The 16,859-nt window shown below is 41.9% G+C and overlaps 2 protein-coding genes across 6 annotated transcripts; both read right to left on the bottom strand.

Moving 5' to 3' along the window:
- Window positions 1–2,687: 2,687 nt before the first annotated feature.
- Window positions 2,688–7,442, bottom strand: LOC134436510 (clumping factor B-like). Of its 3 annotated transcripts, XM_063185771.1 has the most exons (11): window positions 7,325–7,442; window positions 7,177–7,236; window positions 6,818–6,868; window positions 6,267–6,341; window positions 5,568–5,642; window positions 5,042–5,116; window positions 4,697–4,771; window positions 3,518–4,027; window positions 3,283–3,336; window positions 3,040–3,087; window positions 2,688–2,801 (listed from the first exon to the last, which is right to left on the bottom strand). In XM_063185771.1, exons 1-11 carry the CDS (start codon window positions 7,383–7,385, stop codon window positions 2,758–2,760), a joined length of 1,128 nt encoding a protein of 375 aa, XP_063041841.1. In that variant the 5' UTR covers window positions 7,386–7,442; the 3' UTR covers window positions 2,688–2,757. The 3 variants fall into 3 exon arrangements, with proteins under 3 accessions (XP_063041841.1, XP_063041842.1, XP_063041843.1); XM_063185772.1 differs by lacking the exon at window positions 3,283–3,336; XM_063185773.1 differs by lacking the exon at window positions 5,568–5,642.
- A 3,964-nt stretch (window positions 7,443–11,406) lies between these two features.
- LOC134436509 (uncharacterized protein DDB_G0290685-like) lies at window positions 11,407–15,765 on the bottom strand. 3 transcript variants are annotated; one of them, XM_063185767.1, is made up of 10 exons: window positions 15,646–15,765; window positions 15,493–15,552; window positions 15,168–15,218; window positions 14,268–14,342; window positions 13,844–13,918; window positions 13,513–13,587; window positions 12,264–12,857; window positions 12,030–12,083; window positions 11,770–11,826; window positions 11,407–11,520 (listed from the first exon to the last, which is right to left on the bottom strand). In XM_063185767.1, exons 1-10 carry the CDS (start codon window positions 15,704–15,706, stop codon window positions 11,477–11,479), a joined length of 1,146 nt encoding a protein of 381 aa, XP_063041837.1. In that variant the 5' UTR covers window positions 15,707–15,765; the 3' UTR covers window positions 11,407–11,476. The 3 variants fall into 3 exon arrangements, with proteins under 3 accessions (XP_063041837.1, XP_063041838.1, XP_063041839.1); XM_063185768.1 differs by lacking the exon at window positions 11,770–11,826; XM_063185769.1 differs by lacking the exon at window positions 13,844–13,918.
- Between the last annotated feature and the right edge of the window lie 1,094 nt (window positions 15,766–16,859).

Genomic DNA, 16,859 nt, shown 5'->3' with positions numbered 1-16,859 from the left:
TGTGATGTCTTTCCCTGAGGTTCCATCCAAGGTTCCGGAGCTCTCGTCTGAGGTTCCGGAACTAGCTCCCCCTTGCTCCCCCTCAAATTAAGCACTGATACTACTAAATCTGACATACGAGACAAAACACTAAAATACCACCCTCGCTCATTCCATGTCAGTTGGTGACCCTTATTTTGTCTACGTGGTTCAAGAAAGACTTGAGAGCCCCATGTTTATATTTGGCCTAGGGTTCAAAAATGGCTAGATCGCCCCTGAACAAAGCGATACACAGTACATAGAAAATACATTAGATGTTTTTGTCATTGTAACAAGTACAACGAAATTGAGCATTCCTTGTTCCTTGAAGGAATAAATAATTAGAATAAAAGGTTCGGAAAATAATCCCCATCACATTGTCATGGGGTTGGTGGGGGTGTGATTAACCAGTGCTCTCCCCCCATCCTCCTCCATGACTGAGGTGCCCTGAGCATGGCATCATCCTGCCGCACTGCTCCTTTGGGGTGCCATTGCTGTCTCTGCCCCCTTGCACGGGTGAGGCAGTTGTGTGCAGTGTACACTTGTGTGCTATGGAGTGCTGAGTCACAATGAAATTGGGGGTTGGTGTTTCCAAGGTGGGCTTTCATCCACACACCCATTCTCAAACCTCACACACATCACATTACTGCTGTAGGTACAAAGCTATGCTTTATTAGCATAATTTAAGTGCTGGGTAATAGCTGTTTTTTGCCATTTGTCCTGGTTTTCATGGACCTTTATCTGCCAGATGGCAATTAAAACCGGTTGTGGGCCCTACCGTGGCGCATATGGTAGGGCACTCGTTTGCTATGCGGCCGACCCGGGTCCTTTGCCGACCCTTCCCCGTCTTTCTCTCCCAACTTGCTTCCTGTCACCATCTGCTCTGTACTATAATGAATAAAGTAAAAAAGAGCAAAAAATATCTTTAAAAAAACAAAAACAGGTTGTGGGGTCCAGGTGTGTTGCATCTCTTAGACTGGAATTGGCCTTCTAAGGCAGCGCATGCTGTAGGCTACAGGTCTGTACAGGTCAGGCTGTAGGCCTGTGTCTCAAAGGCCGTTTGCTGCCGTTTATTCGACCCCCGATATAGTTTTAACGTTATGCAGCTTCACTAGCCTGATAAACCAGCCTAAATGTGAGACTGGTCCAACTAAAGCGCTGTTTTACTAGGCTACAGCTTCACATGAGATATGACATTTTGTAAAGGAAACTTATAAAATACATTTGCTATACAATTAAGTTATATTTAGGGGACCTAGAGAAGGTGGGGTCTGTTTTAAAGGTGGATGCCTTCAATATAGGCTTAAAGTTCAGGGGGAAATCCCGGTTTGTGTTCATAATACAGCCCTCAGAGGCCCTCGAATGAATTACGGCCCTCGGATGAATTTGAAGTGACCCCTCGAATGAAAAAGGTTCCCCACCCCTGCTCTACTGCCTTCATGACCCCTTATGTGTAAACAGCTTCTTAAGTTGAGTGAGCATCTACCATTTCCTCTTCCTGCCCCTCAGCTTGTAATGAGTCTGTGATTTGAGATTTTCAAAATGGGACAGTGAAATGGTCGGAGGCTGCATGTGCTTAACCCCCCACCCCCACAAGCCCCCAAACCGACCAAAGCTGAAAAAGTTTAGAACTCATCGAACTTCAGTAGCCCTGCGTGGGGGAAACCCCCTGCAGCCTCCACACCCACCAGAACTTTGGCTGGAATGAACTCTAGCCTCTGCCATGTGCCAACACAATGGGATGGGGGCACCTGCCTGACAGTATATGAGGGGGTCTTAAATCTCCCCAAAAGAGTAACAAAGGGGAGTGACAGGAGCGCCGGTGGAGTTCCAGCCGAAGGAGATCCAGAACAAGTGCTGCCTGAAGATGACACAGCTGTGCCGTCAAGATCGAGAGCCGTCACGTAGATGGACAATATGCTTGTCAGCTCCGCATTGAGGCTTGGATCAGTGTCAGGTGGGTCCAGAAACATTTATACTCTTCTCGACCCATTTTATTTTCCAAAAAGACGTTGTCTCCTCAGTAGGCTGGAAAACTTGTCAGAAGTCTCAAAGTTCTAAGGGCTCTAATCTTGAATTTAGTCAAATTAAAAACTGATTCACTGATAAGTCAACAAAATCTTTGTAAGTTTTACTCTTCACGCCTAGGAGAGGTGAGATACCATGTATCTATGCTCATGTATTATGTTGCCTTGGCACGGGATAAGTGTTCAGTTTACGTACTGAAGGACTCCGTTGGTATGGTGATTTCTATTCCAAATAAATAATTCAGATTATTAACTTTACATTGCGTCGTCATTGACTTGAAGTTAATATGACACTAAGCCTTTAAATAAGTTGGTTCTGGATCGAGTGCCTCACGTAAGCGGGGCCACTGACCAATGCATACTTCATGAAATTCAGCCTTTGTGAAAGGACCCATGAGTTTTAACTTCCTTCCACCTGACCTAAAGACTTCATGCAAAAGCTTCAACCTTTAAATTCCAAAGCCAACCACCAAAACCTAAGGCCAGCTACCCCACTCACCAGCAGAACAAAATTTACAGTAGCTTTTACATGTAGGCTTAGTTCCTAGACTGTCACCATGTAGGTTTTCCTTGAAACTGAGGGTAAAACCAGACCTTAGTCATTAGATTCAGTACTGCACAAGTGACAACACACCAAGAATGTGGATTTAATGTTTTTATTCGTTTCATGCATGACCTTTTGAACAACTCCAAAGCAAACGGGAATGAATTTCTAAGGTTCCTCCTCAAGTTGCATAATGGTTGTACGGACGTCACCTGGAAAAATTACACAAAATATGACTAGTTGTATTTCAGCCATGGGTATATTCTCCCAACTGGTGCACTGAGGAATTTAAATAGTCCTCTGATTGCCTTCCTAAAAATTAGGCAATAACTGACTGATAAAGGTTAGTACATTTAGAATACAGCCCAACACACATAGAAAAATCACAGGGCTGGGGTGGATTCAGTGAAACAGGACTGAATTTCTAAGGCAATCATGAAATGGTGTTACCTGTAGGTTCTGGTGTGGTCTTAGGTGGCATGATTGTTGTACTGAAGCCTGGAAAATTACACAATATAATCAGTTGCATTTCAGCCAGGGAATAAATATATTTTGTCCAGCTGGGGTGTGAGAAATTCAAATACATCGTCCACTGATCTGAAAAGCACCTTCCTAACAATTAGACCATAACTGACCCAGTTTGTCCAAAGTAAAACAAAAATCGTTTTCTTAGGCAGTCATGAAACTTTTTACCTGTAGGTTCTGGTGCATCCTCCTCAAGTGGCATGATGGTTGTACTGACGTGACCTGGAAAAATTACACAAAACATAACCAGTTGCATTTCAGCCATGGATGAAAGGGTATGGACATATTCTTCCCACTGGGCCCCCAAGGAATTCAAATACATAGTCCTTCTGATGCAAAGAGCACCTGCCTAACAATTAGGCCATAACTGACTGAAAGGCTAGTAGATGAACATCTTGCATACCTTCCATAGAAGATGGGCCATCAGAATCCTCAGTGCTGTCAGCCTGGTCATCTCCATCACCATGGCTAGCGTTGTCGCCACCTTCCCCAGAATCCTCATCCCCATCAATATGGCTAGCGTGGTCTTCTTCCTGAGAATGCTCATCACCATGGCTACCGTTGTCGTCACCTTCCCCAGAATCCTCATCCCCATCAATATGGCTAGCGTGGTCTTCTTCCTGAGAATGCTCATCACCATGGCTACCGTTGTCATCACCTTCCCCAGAATCCTCATCCCCATCAATATGGCTAGCGTGGTCTTCTTCCTGAGAATGCTCATCACCTTGGCTACCATTGTCATCACCTTCCTCAGAAGACTGGTCATCAGAATCCTCATCTCCATCACCTTCCTGAGAATCCTCATCACCTTGGCTACCATTGTCGTCACCTTCCTCAGAAGACTGGCCATCAGAATCCTCGTCGCCTTCACCTTGGCCAGCAGAGTCATTTTCATCTGCATTCTCCTGCAAACCTGGGTTATGCAAGAGAAGCAATCAGAAGCATTGCAGACAGTTATGGCAGATGACAAGTACCATTTGAGAATTTGCTGGACACAATGCATTTACTACTTTATCAGCAAAAAAGCAGCTTCATGACATTTGTAATTGAACTGTACAGCCAGTTTGGGCAGAGGTCTGTGAATCAGCTAACTGTGTGGTGATCAGGTCATCGTAAGCATGTTCACCCAAAAAGTTTTAAACATCGATAGATTACGTTCCTCATGCCTCAGATCAAGTCTTCAGTTCCCTTCTGCTTTAAAATCAGCTTTTACGTGTCCTGAAGCAAGCCACAAAAAAGCATGCTACCTTCTGATGAAGACAGAAGTTAAATATCAACTTTTACATGTCTGAAAACAAGAAAACTACATATAAAAGGTTTTAAGATCGGTAAACCGATGAAATCAATGACCAATTACTCTGGCACGTGGTTACGTGAATCATCCTTAATTTGTTCACCTACTGCAACATGAACCACATGAGAGCACTAGCCAGGCCGCGTCCTCCTAGTGACAACACCTTCTGCGTCGCTACTACTCGGGTCAAGAGCAATGCAACTACATTCTGAGCGCCGGAGAACTTGAAAGTCCATGATAGTCAGGATATGAGAGCAAATGAACCCACTTCAATCATTAAAACTGTACCTGTAGGCTCTGGTGTCGCTTCATTCGAGGGAGCGTGTGCTGTGGTAGCAGCCACATCACCCTCACTCACTTGATCTGGAAAATAAAAGATCAGGAGTTTAAGGATATGGCTTATAATGAGATTTTTTGGGGCAATAATGTCCACAATATGTCCAAAATACTGAGGTTGCACAATGCCACCTGCATGCACTACATCAGGTTATGAGGAATAATTTGAAAACCGGTCTAACACATTAAGCATAATCTCGAACCAATACAAGTGCCCTGAATCATCCTCAATTTGTTCACCAGCTAACAAAAAACTACCAGGGGCACAGGAACCCACTTCAATCATTAAAACCATACCTGCAGGCTCTGGTGTGGTTTCATTCGTGGGAGTGTGTGCTGTGGTAGCAGCCACATCACCTTCACTCACTTGATCTGGCAAATAAAAAGGTCAAATGATTTTAATGGAATGAAATCACTACTTTGTAGGCTGCCAATCCTCCAGCATATGGAGTGACTACTCAAAAGATCAAGGATATGGCTTACAATGAGATTTCTTTGGACAACAATATGCCCAAAACGGCGAGGTTACACAAAGCCACCTGCATGCACTACATCAAGTTATGAGGAATCATTTGAAATCCAGTCTAATGCATTAATTCTAATCTTAAACCAATACAAGTGCCCTGAATCATCCTCAACTTGTTCAACTGTAACAAAAAACCTACAAGAGCACAGGAACCCACTTCAATCATTATATTGATTACATTTATTGCCATTTCAGCAGCTATGGCTACATCATGGCCAATAGAGATAGAAAAAAAACATTTACAAAACTAACAACCATGTAAATAAAGAGATTACACTTCAATCATTAAAACCATACCTGCAGGCTCTGCTGTGGTTTCAGTCGAGGGAGTGTGTGCTGTGGTAGCAGCCACATCACCTTCACTCACTTGACCTGGAAAATAAAAAGGGCGAAGGATTTTAATGGAATGAAATCAGAACTTTGTATAATGCCAATCCTCCAGCATATGGAGTGACTGGATTACAATATGCCCAATACAGGGCTGGACTGGCCATCTGGCATTGCAGGCATTTCTCGGTGAGCCCGCACCCTCGTGGGCTCCCATTTTCAGATTTAAAAAGATGAAGGTCTAGTACCGAAACGTCGTTTATTAAAGAAAGAACAGCGAAATGGTCAGTGTGCGGGAGTTTCTTTAACTATTGCTGAGATTTAAAAAAAAAAAAAAAGAACGTTTTACACTTCTGAAATTAGGGGCCCACGAGGGTGCGGGGCCCCACCGGTGAGTCAGTTCTGCGCCGCTCATTATGAGGGGCCCCTTTATGCCAAAAGTGCCCAGGCCCCATTTCTCACCCAGTCCGGCCTTGGCCCAATATCCAAAACGGCGAGGTTATACAACGCCACCTGCATGCACTACATCAGGTTATGAGTGATAATCTAAAAATCAGTCCAATGCATCAATTATAATCTCGAACCAATACAAGTGCCCGGAATGATCTTCAATTTCTTCAACTGTAAAAAAAAACATGAAAACCTACAAGAGCACATGCAGAACTGTACCTGTAGGCTCTGATGTGGTTTCAGTCGAGGGAGTGTGTGCTGTAGTAGTAGCCACATCACCTTCACTCACTTGATCTGGAAAATAAAAGGTCAAAAGGATTTTAATGTAATGAAGTCAGAACTTTGTAGGCTGCCAATCCTCCAGCATATGAAGTGACTGTAAGCCATATCTTTGATCTTTCAAACAAAGATATTTGGGGAACAATGTCCGCAATATGTCCAAAAGCACAAGAGAGAAAGAGGTTACACCACACTGCCTGCATGCACTACAACAAGGTGTGAGGAACCATTTGAAAACCAGTCTAATGCATTAAGCATAATGCCAAGAACCAATAGCACACTCATGAGGTCAAATGAGGGTGGTGATTGGAGGAGCAGAGCTCAGGTTTCCCAACAATGAATGCAGCAACGCAAGTGAATGTAATAGATTCATATATTAGGCATGTACAAACATGGATTTAAAATACAGCCCACCCCACCTAGAAAACTACATGCGGCAACCTCAAAGCAAACAGCAATCAAATTCTAAGGCACTCATGAAAACTTGTTACCTGAAGGTTCTGGTGTGGTCTCAGGTGGCACAATAGTTGGACTGACGTTACCTGGAAAATCACACACAAAATATAACAAGTTGCATTTCAGCCATGGATGCACAGAAAATATACATTAAGTACAAACATACATTTGAAATAGGACTACAGCCCACCCCACCAAGAAAATACTAATATATGTTGTGATTGCTAGAATGGAATGGAATGGAATGAAGTGAAGTCAGTGCACTTGCAGTAGGCCTACTAATGGCAATCCTGTCATTTTTGAGTGAGAGTGTGTGTCACAGGAAGGTAGAGGACTAAATAAATAAAAGAAAGACTCAAAATGAAATCCTGAGCTCAAAGTCTAGATGTCATACCATGTTGTTGGTGTCCCTGTCCTTTGGCAGCAAAATGTCCTTTAACTGGAGAACTGAAAACTGAGACCAGAAACAGCATAGTTACACAACAAAACTCTGCATGCCCAATTTCTAACAAGCGATGAAAATTCAGTTTGAAACCTCTCACCATCACACACTAACGCATTGAGCAGGATGACAAACACGACCAGAACTGAGACCCTCATCATGCTGACTGCAATGACCGCTATCACCAAGACCCTGGAGTCAGGATGAAAGATAACACCAACCACTCTCTGGAGTCTCTTAAATAGTGTCTCACACTCTGGACTGTGGCCTGCAGCTCGTTAGCAATGGGTGTACCCCAGGTGAGACTCATTAAGTAAAACGAGGATGGTAATTATATGATCCAAGCTGGGCGGTTCTGGAAAAAATGTGTATCACGGTTTTATTGACGATAACTAATATCTCGATTCTCTGCAGAGATTTTCCCCTACATCTCAATGTTTCTGAAGAAAAGGCTGAAATTAAACTTAAACATGAGATAAAATCCTGAATTTTAATGAATCTCCATTTCTATTTTAAAGAACTTTTTTGGGATAAAATCTTTTTAAAAAAAAAACTCTCATCAAAAAGTAAACCTTGTGTAGGTGAAAACCGTTATCACGTTTTTTTTTTACGGTATACCGTCCAGCCCTATTGTATTATACAATAGGCCTACAATATAAGGTATCAAATATATTTGTTTATTATGCAATTGAGCATCAGAGATGTAATAAAAGACATTGTCTACTTCTGTCTACTGTCACTACTGAGTCAATAGTGGTTGCAGTCTTGTAAGCTCTCAACTACTTAGACACGTTTCAAAATTCGTGTTAGTAGGCCTACTTGAAGTTTCAGTAACAGGGACATCTTCTGGTGAAAAGTCATGGCGGCAATGAAATGCGTCCATTTTGACAAGCAAGGGCATTGCCACTGATTGTCTGGGGGCTGTGGTATTGCATTCTAATCTACACACTCTCCTCCTGTGTTCTGTCTGAGACATGTGGGGACCCTCCTCACACAAAAGCATATTTGGACTGAGCTCATATTTTCACACAAAACGGGACATTTGATTTGACATCTTACTGATGGGGTCAGTCTCATCTTGTCAGAAATACAAGATGGTCATAAATCTTGTCATAAACTACACCGTATTATCATGACTAGGTTCATTCAAAACGGAATGCTGTTTTGGTTTATTCCAATGGACCTTTTTTTTCTCCATTTTAGCCTTAAAAGTTGAGACAGCATCACTGTACACCACATAAGGTGCACATAGTGGTAGGCCTTTTTTTTTTGACCACGCACTGATGGCCCAAGAGGCGAAACGCGTCTGCTTGTGGACATGGAGGTAATTTAGAAATAAATAATGAGACGTAGCTTGTGAGTGCGGATTTTTCTTTTAACCATGATGTGTTTTTTTGTCGTAGACCTGTTGAGACAAGCCTTAATTATAGCTTGATTATGTGCACTTTAATCGCATAATTATTGGCTATGTATGCATTAGCCTACAGGACCTTTTTAAGACTATATGACAAACAGTGAAGCTTCTGTGTAATGCCAAACATAAACCAAAATATAACCAGAAAAATCATCAGATCTTTTAAGATCACTAGAGTTCCTTCCATTTGTAACAGGAAACAACTGAGACTACTCAGACGGCTTTAAGTGGCAAAAAACAAGGGCCAGTAAGTGCCATAGAAAAGTCTGCATACTCTGATTGATTGATTGATTGATTGATTGCTTTATTGACAACACATCAGTTATCTTCTATTAGAAGCACTGTTCTTCCTGTGGTCAAAATGCCAGTGCCCTCCAGATTCCCACCCCTGGCCACAAAACAATAACCTTTTCATGTGTTCTCATGTGTAAGTTACCTCATGGTATTATAGGTAGCCTGGGGAAATCCCATGCCGCTTTGCACAATCGTTCCAATTTGAAAGACAGCATGGATTCTATCCCTTAGAGAGGGTACCAAATCTTGGGCTCCAATCAGAGAGGTGGAAAGGCAATGTCTTCTAGTCTGTTTATGAGTATTAAATATTATAGTTAATATAATATATTTATAATTATATTTAATATATATAGTTATAATTAATATAAATATAATGTACTAATTTAGGCAATCTACGCATTTTGTAATACATTTCTTGACTGCATTTTTGTAACAAAATTATCAACTTTTATACAGCAAATGTTGCAATATTGAAAAATACCGGGGCTAATATATATATATATTTTTATAATGGAGACGTAAAAACATGGTGCATTATCAAATAACCTATAATTATTTTTTTCCCAGTGGCAGTGGTGGCAAAACCATAATATCCCCGGTGTGCCAGGTTTCACAGACATACCAATTGTGTGAGTCAAGATCAAATCATAGGACAGAAAGATGGTCTTCAGGACCAAGACTGTAACATACAACAGCAGCTACTGATTAAGGTGTATGAATTAATCACTAGAAAGATAAAAAACCACACCACAATGTCGTACCTCAATATCCAAGTATTTATTTGGGAAATCCATTAATTTAACCCTATTCAGACTGGGCTTTTTTGGCATTCCTGGACCTGCTCAGACTGCTTGAAGTGGCAAAAAACAAGGGCCAGTAAGTGCCATAGAAAAGTCTGCATACTCTGATGCCAGTGCCCTCCAGGGGGGGGGGTGGGGGGGGGGGGGGGGGGGGGGGGGGGGCTCTTTTGACCCCCCTCATAACTCATGAATGGAAAACAGTATGATTACGAAACTTGGGGGAGATGATCTACATATGGACATCTATGAATGACATCATTTTTGTGTAATTATCTGGTATTATGACGTCATTATGACATCATTATCTTATTATGGCCAAAATCTCGCCATAATGGATTTTCCAACACATTTAGGTAATGCACTTAAATTTTAATGATTTTATGCTTCAAACCACTTAAATGCTCACAAAGTTGTCTGATGCTAATGGAAATAACAAAAAAATATGAAAATATATGGCGTCATAGATATGGTAAAGGGATTTTTGGTCAGACATAGGCCTACCTGTCAGAAAACCGTTGCCATGGCAACGACAAACATGATAAACCTAATCTTTCGGTACTTAACTGTAGCCAACTAAATGCTAGGAAAAGTCACAAAGTTCCATAGACATAGCTTAAGTCGGAATTATACACCTCAAAGTTGGTGCGGGCACTTTTAGCCCCCCCCAGTCTGGATAGGGTTAAAGACCTTGGATCAAGGCTTATTGGGAGTAAAGTATCGATGTAAAACCTAAGAAAGGGGAGTGACAGAGCGCGGGTGGAGTTCCAGCCGAAGGAGATCCAGCCGAAGGAGATCCAGAACAAGTACTGCCAGAAGATGACACAGCTGTGCCTTCAAGATCGAGAGCCGTCACATCAATGGACAACATGCTTGTCAGCTCCGCATTGAGGCTTGGATCAGAGTCAGGTCCAGAAACATTTATACTCTAAACTAATTTATTTCTAGTTCAACCCATTTTAAATTTTCCAAAAAGTCATCTCCTCAGTAGGCTGGAAAACTTGTCAGAAGTCTCAAAGTTCTAAGGGCTGTAATCTTGAATTTAGTAAAATTAAAAACTGACTCACTGATAAGTCAACAAAATCTTTGTAAGTTTTACTCTTTATGCCTGGGAGAGGTGAGATACCATGTAGCTATACTCATGTATTCTGTTGCCTTGGCACGGGATAATGTGAGTGTTCAGTTTAAGTACTGAAGGACTCCGTTGGTATGGGGCTTTCTATTCCAAATAAATAATTCAGGTTATTAACTTTACATTGCGTCGTCATCAAGTTCATATGGCACTTCAAGTCTTTAAATAAGTTGATTATGGATCGAGTGCCTCACGTAAGCGGGGCCACTGACCAATGCATACCTCATGAAATTCAGCCTTTGTGAAAGGACCCATGAGTTTTAACTTCCTTCCGCCTGACTTAAAGAATTCCCGCAAAAGCCAAATGTTTAATATGATTCAAACCTGCAATCTTTAAATTCCAAAGCCAACCACCTAACTTTAAGGCCAGCTACCCCACTCACCAGCAGAACAAAATAATTTACAGTAGCTTTTACATGTAGTTCCTAGACTTTCACCATGTAGGTTTTCCTTGAAACTGAGGGTAAAACAGGACCTTAAAGAACTACATTGCTTAAATTAGTCATTAGATTTAGTACTGCACAAGTGACAACACACCAAGAATGTGGATTTAATGTTTTTATTCGTTTCATGCATGAACTTTTGAGCAACTCCAAAGCAAACGGGAATGAATTTCTAAGGTTCCTCCTCAAGTTGCATAATGGTTGTACGGACGTCACCTGGAAAAATGACACAAAATATGAATAGTTGTATTTCAGCCATGGGTATATTCTCCCAACTGGTGCACAGAGGAAATCAAAAAGTACTCTGATCCAAAGAGCACCTTCCTAACAATTAGGCAATAACTGACTGAGATGTTAGTACATACAGCCCAACCCACCTAGACAAATTACAGAGCTGGGGTGGATTCAGTGAAACGCCAAAGCTAACAGGAATGAATTTCTAAGGCAATCATGAAATCGTGTTACCTGTAGGTTCTGGTGTGGTCTTAGGTGGCATGATTGTACAGACGATGCATACGCTACCTGGAAAATTACACAATATAATCAGTTGCATTTCAGCCATGGATGACAGTGTATAAATATATTCTTCCAGCTGGGGTGGGAGAAATTCAAATACATCGTCCCCTGATCTGAAAAGCACCTTCCTAACAATTAGACCATAACTGACCCAGTTTGCCTGAGAAAACGATTTTTGTTTTGCTTTGGACAGTCATGAAACTTTTTACCTGTGGGTTCTGGTGCATCCTCCTCAAGTGGCATGATGGTTGTACTGACGTGACCTGGAAAAATTACACAAAACATAACCAGTTGCATTTCAGCCATGGATGAAAGGGTATGGACATATTCTTCCCACTGGGGCCCCGAGGAATTCAAATACATAGTCCTCTGATGCAAAGAGCACCTGCCTAACAATTAGGCCATAACTGACTGAAAGGCTAGTAGATGAACATCTTGCATACCTTCCATAGAAGATGGGCCATCAGAATCCTCAGTGCTGTCAGCCTGGTCATCTCCATCACCATGGCTAGCGTTGTCGCCACCTTCCCCAGAATCCTCATCCCCATCAATATGGCTAGCATGGTCTTCTTCCTGAGAATGCTCATCACCATGGCTACCGTTGTCGTCACCTTCCCCAGAATCCTCATCCCCATCAATATGGCTAGCGTGGTCTTCTTCCTGAGAATGCTCATCACCATGGCTACCGTTGTCGTCACCTTCCCCAGAATCCTCATCCCCATCAATATGGCTAGCGTGGTCTTCCTGAGAATGCTCATCACCTTGGCTAGCGTTGTCATCACCTTCCCCAGAATCCTCATCCCTATCAACATGGCTAGCGTTGTCACCTTCCTGAGAATCCTCATCACCTTGGCTAGCGTTGTCGTCACCTTCCTCAGAAGACTGGCCATCAGAATCCTCATCTCCATCACCCTCCTGAGAATCCTCATCACCTTGGCTAGCGTTGTCGTCACCTTCCTCAGAAGACTGGCCATCAGAATCCTCATCGCCTTCACCTTGGCCAGCAGAGTCATTTTCATCTGCATTCTCCTGCAAACCTGGGTTATGCAAGAGAAGCAATCGGAAGCATTGCAGACAGTTATGGCAGATGACAAGTATCATTTGAGAATTTGCTGGATACAATGCATTTACTACTTCATCAGCAAAGAAGCAGTTTCATGACATTTGTAATTTAACTGTACAGCCAGTTTGGGCAGAGGTCTGTGAATCAGCTAACTGTGTGGTGATCAGGTCATCGTAAGCATGTTCACCCAAAAAGTTTTAGACATTGATAGATTACGTTCCTCATGCCTCAGATCAAGTCTTCAGTTCCCTTCTGCTTTAAAATCAGCTTTTACGTGTCCTGAAGCAAGTCACAAAAAAGCATGCGACCTTCTGATGAAGACCGAAGTTAAATATCAACTTTTACATGTCTGAACTACATATAGAGGTTTTAAGATCGGTAAACCGATGAAAGCAATGACCAATTACTCTGGCATGTTACGTGAATCATCCTTAATTTCTTCACCTACTGTAACATGAACCACATGAGAGCACTAGCCAGGCCACGTCATCCCAGTGACAACACCTTCTGTGTCGCAACTACTCGGATCAAGAGCAATGCAACTACATTCTGAGCGCCGGAGAACTTGAAAGTCCATGATAATCAGGATATGAGAGCACAGGAACCCACTTCAATCATTAAAACTGTACCTGTAGGCTCTGGTGTTACTTCATTCGAGGAAGCGTGTGCTGTGGTAGCAGCCACATCACCCTCACTCACTTGATCTGGAAAATAAAAGATCAGGAGTTTAAGGATATGGCTTACAATGAGATTTTTTGGGGCAATAATGTCCCAAATATGTCCAAAACGCTGAGGTTGCACAATGCCACCTGCATGCACTACATCAGGTTATGAGGAATAATTTGAAAACCGGTCTAACACATTAAGCATAATCTCGAACCAATACAAGTGCCCTGAATCATCCTCAATTTGTTCACCAACTATAACTACTATAACCCACTTCAATCATTAAAACCGTACCTGCAGGCTCTGTTGTGGTTTCATTTGAGGGAGTGTGTGCTGTGGTAGCAGCCACATCACCTTCACTCACTTGATCTGGCAAATAAAAAGGTCAAATGATTTTAATGGAATGAAATCAGAACTTTGTAGGCTGCCAATCCTCCAGCATATGGAGTGATTCAAAATATCAAGGATATGGCTTACAATGAGATTTCTTTGGGCAACAATATGCCCAAAACGGTGAGGTTACACAATGCCACCTGCATGCACTACATCAGGTTATGAGGAATCATTTGAAAATCAGTCTAATGCATTAATTATAATCTTAAACCAATACAAGTGCAATAATATCAAACCAATACAAATGCCTTGAAATCATCCTCAATTTGTTCACCAACTAACAAAAAAAAACCACAGGAACCCAATTCAATCATTAAAACCGTACCTGCAGGCTCTGATGTGGCTTCATTCGAGGGAGTGTGTGCTGTGGTAGCAGCCACATCACCTTCACTCACTTGATCTGGAAAATAAAAAGGTCAAATGATTTTAATGGAACGAAATCAGCACTTTGTAGAATGCCAATCCTCCAGCGTATGTTGTGACCATTTGAAAGATCAAGGATATGGCTTACAATGATATTTCTTTGGGCCCAGTTATGAGGAACCATTTGAAAACCAGTCTAATACATTAAGCACAATGCCAAGAACCAATGTAAGCACTCATGAGGGCAAATGAGGGTGGTGATTGGAGCAGATCCAAGGTTTCCACATAATGAATGCAGCAACACGAGTGAATGTACTAAATTTATATATGGTAGGCATTGTGACGACCCCGTCAGCTCCCTCCTGGTGCTAGCTAGCCAGTGCACGGGCAAGGCTGGTGCCAGGTGGGTTAATTGCAATCATTGGGTGCACCTGGGCGGTGCCTTGCTTAAAAGGTGGAGCTCTGCTCTAGCTCAGTAGGCACGCCTAGGCCGTGTGTGCGAACACACGCCGGTCTCTCCTACTCTCTGTTCTGTCCGTCTCCCCCTTTGTTCTAGGTGCCTCCATTCTACACTTACTAACATGCGTTGCATTGATTTACTCAGTCCATGCCATACTGCACCAACACTATTTTGATCATACCCTAGACAATTGAAGTTTGAACTTGTAAATAAAAGGTTACCATTTTGACCTGTAAATCTGTGTTGTCTCCATTTTTATGTTGCGGCTTTTGTCACGCCAGGTTGTAACAGCATGTACAAGCATATATTTAAAATACAGCCCACCCCACCTTGAAAAATTACATGCGGAAACTCCAAAGCAAACAGGAATGAAGTTCTAAGGCACTCATGAAAACTTGTTACCTGAAGGTTCTGATGTGGTCTCAGATGGCACAATAGTTGGACTGACGTTACCTGGAAAATTACACACAAAATATAACCAGTTACATATCAGCCATGGATGCATAGAACATATCAATTAAGTACTAACATACATTTAAAATACAGCCCACCAAGAAAATTATACAAAATCGGTGTTGTGATGGCTGGAAGAGAATTAAGTGAAGTCAGCACTTGCAGTAGGCCTACTAATGGCAATCCTCTCACTTTTGAGTGAGTGTGTGCCACAGGAAGGTAGAGGACTAAATAAAAAGACTTAAAATGAAATCAAAGTCTACAGATGTCATACCGTGTTGTTGGTGTCCCTGTCCTTTGGCAGCAAAATGTCCTTTAACTGGAGAACTGAAAACTGGAGACCAAGAAAAGCAAGGTTAGGCACAACAAAAGCCTGGATGGCAATTTTCTATAACAAGCGATGAAAAATCAGTTTTAAACCACTCACCATCACACACTAACGCATTGAGCAGGATGACAAACACAACCAGAACTGAGACCCTCATCATGCTGACTGCAATGAATGTTATCACCAAGACCCTGGAGTCAGAATGAAAGATAATACCAACACTCTGGAGTCTCTTAAATAGTGTCTCACACTCTGGACTGTGGCCTGCAGCTCGTTAGCAATGGCTGCATCCCAGGTGAGACTCGTTAAGTAAAATGAGGATGGTAATTTGAAATGATCAAAGGTTTCTTGAAAAAAAAATACTTACACAGAAATCCTGAAAAGAATGCTAGACTGAACAGTTTATACACATTTCATTATTTAAGTATGTTTACCACTAAGCCTACCATGGTAACAAGTTAGCCTACATTAGAATTACAGGAGCGTGTCTTTGTTCCCACAGCCCATTGGTCCCACATCACTAAGACTTTTAACATTAATTTTTAGGCCCATTCGTCCCACAGCCCATTGGTCCCACAGCTTATACCTACTGGACCATGTTCCCACATTTCTAAGAATATATTCAAATTTAGGCCCTATGTCCCATGGCAGGAAGAAAGGCATTGTTCTCTTATTTACTCGGAAATGTGGGAACATGGAGTTTTGGAAATTAGAGCCTATATTTGAGTAATTTCTTTAAAATGTGGGAACATGGAGCAGCAAGAATAAGCTGTGGGACCAATGGGCTGTGGGAACAACGGGCTGTGGGACCAATGGGTTATGGGAACATAGAGCTGACCCCAGAATTACATGTAGCCTATACAGTACAATGTAATGTAACAAATATATTTGTATGCACCAATTGAGCATCAGATGTAAAAGACAATGGCTTGGTTTACTTGGGACATTTAATTCCAAATGAACTCACTCTAATTCTTAAAAAAGCTTAATTCCGCTTTGAAAACGTCATGTAAACACTTCACAATTTGAAATTAAAAGATCAAAGGGAACTCGAGTAAACTATTTAATTTTGAATTATTAATACAATGTAAACATAGTGATTGTCCACTCCTGTCTATTGTCACTACTGAGTCACTAGTGGTGGGCAAATTAAGTCTTGTTTAAACTCCCAACTATTTATAGCTGGGTCTCTTACCGTCCAAAAAGGGCCTAATCGTTACGCGCTGGATAGAAGCACCAAAATCGGTGTAGACCTTCCTTAGGGTGTTCTCCATCATTTCAGAAGGGGTGCCCCAAATTTCAATATCATTAAG

This window comes from Engraulis encrasicolus, chromosome 20, assembly GCF_034702125.1.
Source record: "Engraulis encrasicolus isolate BLACKSEA-1 chromosome 20, IST_EnEncr_1.0, whole genome shotgun sequence".
NCBI classification, from domain to species: domain Eukaryota; kingdom Metazoa; phylum Chordata; class Actinopteri; order Clupeiformes; family Engraulidae; genus Engraulis; species Engraulis encrasicolus.
Note: the sequence above shows the minus strand (reverse complement) of the source record. Positions and strands in the feature narration are given on the sequence as shown.